General features: G+C 29.5%; 1 protein-coding gene across 1 annotated transcript; it reads left to right on the forward strand.

The window, feature by feature from the left end:
• The first annotated feature begins 996 nt into the window (after positions 1-996).
• LOC132922152 (uncharacterized) lies at positions 997-1,965 on the forward strand. Its single transcript, XM_060985506.1, has one exon. It carries the CDS (start codon positions 997-999, stop codon positions 1,963-1,965), a length of 969 nt encoding a protein of 322 aa, XP_060841489.1.
• Positions 1,966-8,131: the final 6,166 nt, after the last annotated feature.

An 8,131-nucleotide genomic window follows, 5' to 3' on the forward strand; every position in this document is an offset into this window, starting at 1 on the left:
TTAATTTAATTAAATTATTATTAATAAAATTTCTTCCTAATAAACAATTACAATTCATAGTATTATTATCAACAACATAAAATATGATATTTAAATCTACTGGTAAATTTTTTACAGATATTTTTGTATTTATAACACCTAATACCTTTAATGGACTTTTATTAATACCAGAAAGTTTAGAACTAACAGGTATAACAATTAAATTTTTGGGAATAGCACTTTCTTTAATAATAGAAATTGGACTACCTGTATCAATCAGCGCCTCCGTGGTCCAACGAGTTGTCTCACACATGACATCAATACCAAGCATAAACGGTGGATTACTTGCCTCGTCGATTTCGATCATCATTGTTGAGTCCTCGCTGGTGCCTCGACTTGTTTTGTTAATTTTCAGCTTACAATCTCGTTGTTGATGTTCTGTAGAGCCACATTTAAAGCATGACCCTGGCTTCCGTTTAGGTTCTGGACAATTAATAACAGTATGTGCAGGACTATAGCAATTAAAACAATGTTTGATTAAGGTTTGCTCCGGTTCTAGACTTGAGTTATTTTTTCCATTTTTTTGACCACTAGTTTTAATGAATGAATTTGAATTGCTTGAGAAGGTTTGCTTATTTGAGCCATAAAGGTTTGTACGCATTTTATTTAATCTTTCATAAGTTAAAATATCGTCGAACATACCATCAGTTTCTGTATGATGTTTTGATAATAAATATGTAACCATACTTTGCGAATAAAAACCTTCCAATAATTGTGTTTTTGTCTCTTCAAATGACAGACATAATTCACTGCACAAACGTACTTTATCATAAAAGTAATCTATAGTTGCTTCATTCTTTGATTGCGTCCTAGCAACCAATGCGTGCCATAACTCTGTACGATTTGGAATACCAACGAATGTCCGCGTAAATTGTTGCTCAAAATTTTCCCAAGAACTGAATTGACGACTTTTAAACCATTGCTGAGCTGGACCAAAAAGAGTCCCCCGTTTCCAAGATGGCTTCGAGAATATCGGTGAACATTTTTTACGTGTACGACAAATGTCCTACGTCTTTGTTCAAAGGAATTTATGTGATTAAAATGGCGAACGACAAGGTGGAAGAAATCGAATTTGGATTAGAGACAAGAATTGAAAACAGAAATGATATAGACATGATAGTCAAAGAATTTTCTGCTGTGACTGTTTACATTATGGAAAAAGATATAATTTTGAGACTGACTGATTCCGGCATTAAAACAATCAACCCGAAGAGGTCCAAAGGTATTGCGTTCGAGGTAGTCAAAGGTGTCATGGCTAGGTTATCGATCTTTGATGGTGTCGATGCGACATTATACTGTCCAACTAAAGAAATTGGGGTCGCTAACGATGCGGCCTTGAGCTCTGATGTGATATTGCCCGATTTTGCCACGTTGATGACGAGAGACGAGATTGACGTAAAGTTCGAAGAACGTAGAAGACGCAAAGAAGAACGTGAAAGCGGAAAATTCACTACTCCGATGAGAAACAGAACTTCGGTTTCAAACTTAAGCATTAACTCAACACGTTTCACGAGCACATCAAGTCCGATCGTAAACAGTAATATGAACAGAAGAGAGAAAGAGAAAGCATTGTCTAATACAATCGAGGATAAAATTAACGACATGGAGATATTTGATGAAGATGAAGACTTAGAATTAAAGGATAATGAAGACGAAGATGAGGATGAAGGAGGTGTTGCCAAGTTATTAATTGAGATTTCATCATATTCAAATGACTCTTACGAGTTTTCGAAATCAGAAGTAGCGGAACACAGTATTGAAAAGTTGTCTGCTCCGTATGTGACAGGAGGTTTATATAAACACGGATCTGATAAAAAGAACGGAAACATGATGTTTAAGAGAGTCAAAGGCTCAGGGCTGTGTGTTGATTACCATAAGATTTTGCTCACCGATGGATCGAAGTACCTCTTAGCGAAAGCGAAGTAGCTAGGTGATGAACGATGGTACATTGCTGAGCTGGACCATTCAAATTTGCACGAATTGACTCAATTTTTAATGCATCGGACCATTTGTTTATTTCGGCCATTCCAATAAAAGTTTTAAACCAATCCTTTGCTTCCGAACCGGTTTCGCGACCCGTAAACGACTTAATACTTTTATTCAAATCCGGCATGACATAAAACGAATTACTTTGTTCATTATTCGTCTTTGAATTCGAAATAGAGAGTTGTTGCATAAGTATGCGATTTTGTTCCATCAGTAATTGAAACATTGCGTTCAAGTCAGGACTTGTATTCTGATTGGAACCTTCGCCACACGCTTGTGGTGTAACAATTGCAGGTGTTATGACAGCTTCGTGAACACCGTCGCCATTGACAGCGATATCGTGGTCGTGCGTTTGCACGGCTCCGCGGTTTTCATCCAGTTGGATCGCGTTAATCCCACTTCTGAAGTTGTAGGCGGCGTTACTTTTACGCCGACCCATTATTAATTAACATAAATCAAATTCACAAGATATAAAAGACAACTTTATTTGACATAAAAATATTAAAACATAATACATAAGTAAAACAAAACGTTCATATATGCTTTACGCACATATGAAGAGAAGAGACGTAACGAACTACTCACACAAACACAAAACAGTGCGGCGTCGGAGGTGTAGGATGGTGGTATTGCCAACCTCACCCTACAGATAAATATATTAATGCTAAAGTTTACTGTATAGAAATATTTTTTTTTACATTTGTGGTATTGGATATATATGAGTTATTTTATAATCAATAGTCGCGGGTATCAAGTTTATATACACTTCCACATTATAAAAAGTACAACAAATAAATATTTAGATTTTAAGTTTTAACATGTACCTTTCCATTTAAAAATTATAAAAAGTTTATACTTGGGTATATTATAAGCTTTAAATTGTTAAAATCTTTCTTACCTTAATTAATAATTATAGATAAACATTTTTCTAAAAATCAGTTTTAAAAATTGGCTATTCTAAATTTTTTTCTTAAATATTATGCTTTAAATGTAGCAAAATTTTTTTATAATTTATGTATAAAAACAAATTTTAAAGTAATGATTTAAACAAAAGTTTTTTTCATTTGTTAGTAAGTTATTTCTGTATTCTGTTACATCCTGTATTCAAATATTTTTGAATTAGTATTTAGTACATTATTTATGTATTATAATTTATAAGTTGTTATACCTACGTGTTTTAAAATAACTTATTCCATCTAACCATATTTTTATAACAGCAAAACTTCAAATTTATGTTTAAATATTTATTTAATATACAAATGAAATACAAATTAATGTTATTTCTGATTTGAAACAACATTAATGGTCGATAAAAAAAAAATCAATTTCACAAATATAGGTAGTCCAATCTATGTAAATTATCGGAAAAAAAATAGTATCAATAAACAGTAATCTAACCTTGGCGATTGGGAATTATATTTTGGTAGCTAAATCATTAAGTTACCTAACCTAACCTAATCTCAGTACACCTAGGGCAGGTTACTATAATACATACTGTAGGCAGTAAGTTAATATAAACAGCGATATTATTTCTTATATTATAAATTATAATAAATAATAATACATATTATCAATATACGATATCGGTTTCCGCGAGCATGTTATGACATGCGATTTGCGTGCAAGTGCATAATATATAATAATATACCTAATAATATTTCGAGTGCAGAAAATATTACATATATCCGCGTCCGCCGACGTTCGGCTATCGTTCGTGATCATTGCGAATGCGCGCGCACGAGGTCACGCGATCGCGGTGACGCGGTCTATTCGTTTATTACGTGGTGAGTAAAGAACGCGTTTGACTAAAATAATATATTTTATATCTTTTATGTGTTTGTGTGTGAGTAATAGTTATAGCGTAAAAGTACGAAGCTTTTTCATACCGTTTACATTTATGTTATTTTTATTTTTTTAAAAGAAAAAATATACAATCTACGGAGTGATCCATTTGACGCAAAACACTCATCAAATCAGAAACACCTAATGTTTTTGAAAATATTTCTTTAACATAATTTTAAGCCGTCACAAATAACATTTTAAGGAAAAATTATATATTCTAAGTTTTTTACACTTTTAAATGATCACATACATTTTTAATTTCATATTTTAAAGCCAAAATAATAGTATTTGGAATACATTGATCCATAAAAAACAAACAGTTTATTAGTTATAAACTTATTATAAGTATATATTAAAAATTTATATGGACGGAATAGTAGATCAACATTTTGCGGGGTACCCAGCTCATATCACTGTAATTTAAAATATTTATTTCATAAGCTACTCGTTCAAAATTCAACTTTTATACATCAGTACTTCAAAAAAATATTTTTTTTAAGGGGTTGAGAATTAAAAACTTATATAAAAAAATGTAAAAATAAAGTAAAAATGATAACGATGAAAATGATAGTTTTTTAAAAAGGGGTCATTTTTAACGACTTAAAATTATTTAAAAAAAAATATTATTTCAATAAATTAATAGATAGCTTTTAAAATAATAAGTGACTTTGGACGTCAAATGAATCACGCGGTATGCAAAAATTATGTACGATAAGCAGTAAGCACTGATGTTGTGAAAAAAATTGGTAATTTCGTGTGCAGATGATATTGAAGAAACTATATAGTACCTATACACATAGACATAACAATATAAATATACAGAGTGAATCATCACTTGTACTCCCTCCTCGCCCGTTTTTTCTTTAATAATTTATTAATTTATTCAAATTCAATTTTTTGGAATTTTAGGTTCTGAGCGGAGCGAAAAATGTATTGATTTCATAATGCTGTGTTTTTATTATTTTTTCCTTTAGTTTGTCATCACTATTTGAGGTAAGAATTCTTCAATTTTGAACTTTTACTGACGCCACTAACGGGGGACGGAGACTTTTTTTTTGTATTTATTTTTATGTGTACCAATTTTAATTACCTTAATCAATCTCTCCTGATTACGAGTATATACATAATACTAGTTTGGATAGTAATAAAAAATCATTTGAAATCATTTTACCTAAATTAAAAAAAAAACCTTTGATTCTGTTGATTATGCACTTTTGTTTGACAAATCAGAGCACTGAGACAATAGAAGAAAATTTTAAATTTATCAGACAATAATATGATACAACTTTATTTGAATAAGACTAGGTATACTTATTTTCAAATTCAACACTTAATTTTATAAAACTATTAATTATTGATATACTTGACTGCTCGCGCACTCAGATAATTACTTAGGTATACATAACAGACATTCAAAATGTAGATTTAATTAAGTATTTGAGCGTTATTCCGTTATGGTTAATGAAAAATTCAAATGGTCTTATCGTGTACAGCATATAATTATTATAATTGGTATAATTAGAAAACTTTTCTATGTTTTTAAAAATTAAAGACAAATTCCGAATTTCTCGTTAATACAGTTTAACTTTTCACTTACACGACCGAAAATTAGTTTTAAACAGTTTAAAATTTTGGGCTGAGAATATACAATGTTTATCTCGTGAACTTACCTATTACAATTATGCGTGAATAAACAAAAATAATTTTGCACAACCTTATAGGTTATATCCTACAATTACCTAGTTCAATGAATTTAAAGTTAATTTAAAAGCCGTTTATTATACAAGAAAGTTATACTAAATTTGTTTAAAATTGATGTAAAAATATCTAGATTACTACCCACGTATTTAAAATATTTCAATTACAAACTTAAAATAATCAGTATAAAAGCAAACGAAAGTTTTGGAAAATTGTATACTGTTAGTGTAGAAAATTAATACCAAATTTAAAACTAAATCAATATTAATTAATTGTTTATGTTCAACGCACTTTAGATTTAAATAATGTTGGTTTTAAGTAGGTTATAGTTAACGTTAAGAAGATAATAAATAAAAACAGAAAGAAAAAGTAAAATTATAATTTTAAGTACCTACTAACTATACATATAGTTTGTATTTTGTATTTATTTTTTACTTAATGTTTTTTCTTCTCTTCCGTAATTAGTTACTAATCAGTTATTAACTGTAGCTTAAACTTGACTTTTTGAACTCACTTACCTTTAGTACAAGTCTTGATTCATTGAAGCAGAGGGGGGGGGGGTCATTATTTTGGTATTATATTTATACTATGTACCTTTATATATTTTAAGCGACGTAATATTATATTATTATCAACAATAATAAGACATTTTAATATTCAGGTACGCGCATTTTTTTTTTACACTATTGATTCCCTGTTCTAATGTTTTTTTAATTCAAAAACTAGTAATTTATACTGTTTTTCAACTTTTCAAGTATAATTCAATGACGAATCATTCCGATTCCGAAACAATCCTGAGTGAGAATACACTGTTATTTTCTAAGAATATTTTATGATTAAATTATTTCAATATTAGTATCTATAGTACAGCTGATTAAAATTTTTACCAAAAACATGGTATATACATAATATAATAATAATAAATAATTATTACATTTTTGTTTTTAACTTATAAGTTATAAGAATAAAGTTATAAATAAATTAACGACCAAATACTGAGAAAAAAAATGTTCTTGTATAGATAATATTTTAATGTCATTATGAATTGAAAAAATTAATACGTCATACATTTTGTAATGTCTATAAATAGCTCAAAATAGGCAGAACAATTTTAAAATTCAAAAGATCTAAACATAAAACAATTTTTACTTACAAACTATTAAATTTAAATTAATTACGTTTAAAATTAAACCAAAAAAAAAGTGCCAACTATAAAGCAACTATACAGATTTAATTTTCTACCAAAACCTCACTCAAAATTGAAATATTTTAACTACTCCAAAATTTGAAAACAGAGAAACATTTATTTAATATTACTGTAAATCAAATTCTGATTAAATTTTTTAAAAAACTCCGCTTGGTATCAAAATTTATTTTATTATTTAAAATATCGACATATCGTACCAACGATGCAAATATTATACTTCACTTTTATAAGATATTTTTAGGCATCTACGTTAAACTTGGAAACCGAATTCAGATTCATACCTATTACCTGAGTCTATTCAAAATGAGATGATGACTCGGCGGCCAAATTGTGCGCATGGACGGCTGATCAAAACTGGTCGCCTCCGAGTCATCATCTCATTTTGAATAAACTATAGGTACTTTGATAAATAGATAATCGGAATCTTTCGGTTTATCAGCCAAACATACATATTATACATATAATATTCCTATTGGCTATTCTATTACCTACACAATTTTGTTTAGGTATACGTAATACACTAATACCATTGATTATAAATACGTATGGTAGATAAATAATAGTCGATAGTTTTCATAAATTACTAAATTGCTTTAAATTGTATGGTACCTACGCGTGTTAACGACATGTTTAAATATTTTGAATTCGTATATAAAGAGTAAAGATGATACCTGATACCTAATAGGTACTATTAATATACTGTAGGTTGTAGGTATACCTATCAAAAATATTTATATTATTAGATTATTTACCTGGAATATCGCCATATAGGTACTCATATAGTCATATCATTCACGTTTGTGTAGAATTCTGATTTCCGATTATCTTCAAATACTTGTCGTTCGTATATCGAGCAGTTAAACGCGTACAAACTTTAAAACTTGGTTTATTGTTTTATCTAACCGGCGAGCACTTAAATTGAAACAAGTTTACAGCAGCAATGGATGTATTATATGGTTGTATGAAACAACTTTTGATAGTCAATAGGTTTTAGAAATGTAAAAGACCAATAAAAATAAAAGAGAAAAAGGTCTCGCACAGACTTACAAACATTCTTATATGTGTAGCAGACAATGCTGTTATCTCGACGGCTCGAACATGTGTTTTTGAGAAACATGATCGGCGGAGTTCCGAAAGTCAAGACTAGGGAAAAAGTTTGTCAGTTTATTATTGTCTCGACTCTCGGTATCTTCTATGTTATATACATTTTTTTTACCAACTACGCGTATTGCGTGTAGAACTTTGTAGAAAAAGACGTACCACTGTACACACCGCATGTGGTGGACGGTGGTGTCATGTTTTTTGATTTACTTTTCCAGATGATTAATAAATACGAAAACATATAAAAATAAAAACAAA

The sequence above is a fragment of the Rhopalosiphum padi genome, chromosome 2 (genome assembly GCF_020882245.1).
Source record: "Rhopalosiphum padi isolate XX-2018 chromosome 2, ASM2088224v1, whole genome shotgun sequence".
In the NCBI taxonomy this organism is placed as follows: Eukaryota; Metazoa; Arthropoda; class Insecta; order Hemiptera; family Aphididae; genus Rhopalosiphum; species Rhopalosiphum padi.

Coding starts and splice junctions, on each gene's coding strand:
- LOC132922152 (XM_060985506.1), top strand. CDS start 997: ATGGCTTCGAGAATATCGGTGAACATTTTTTACGTGTACGACAAATGT.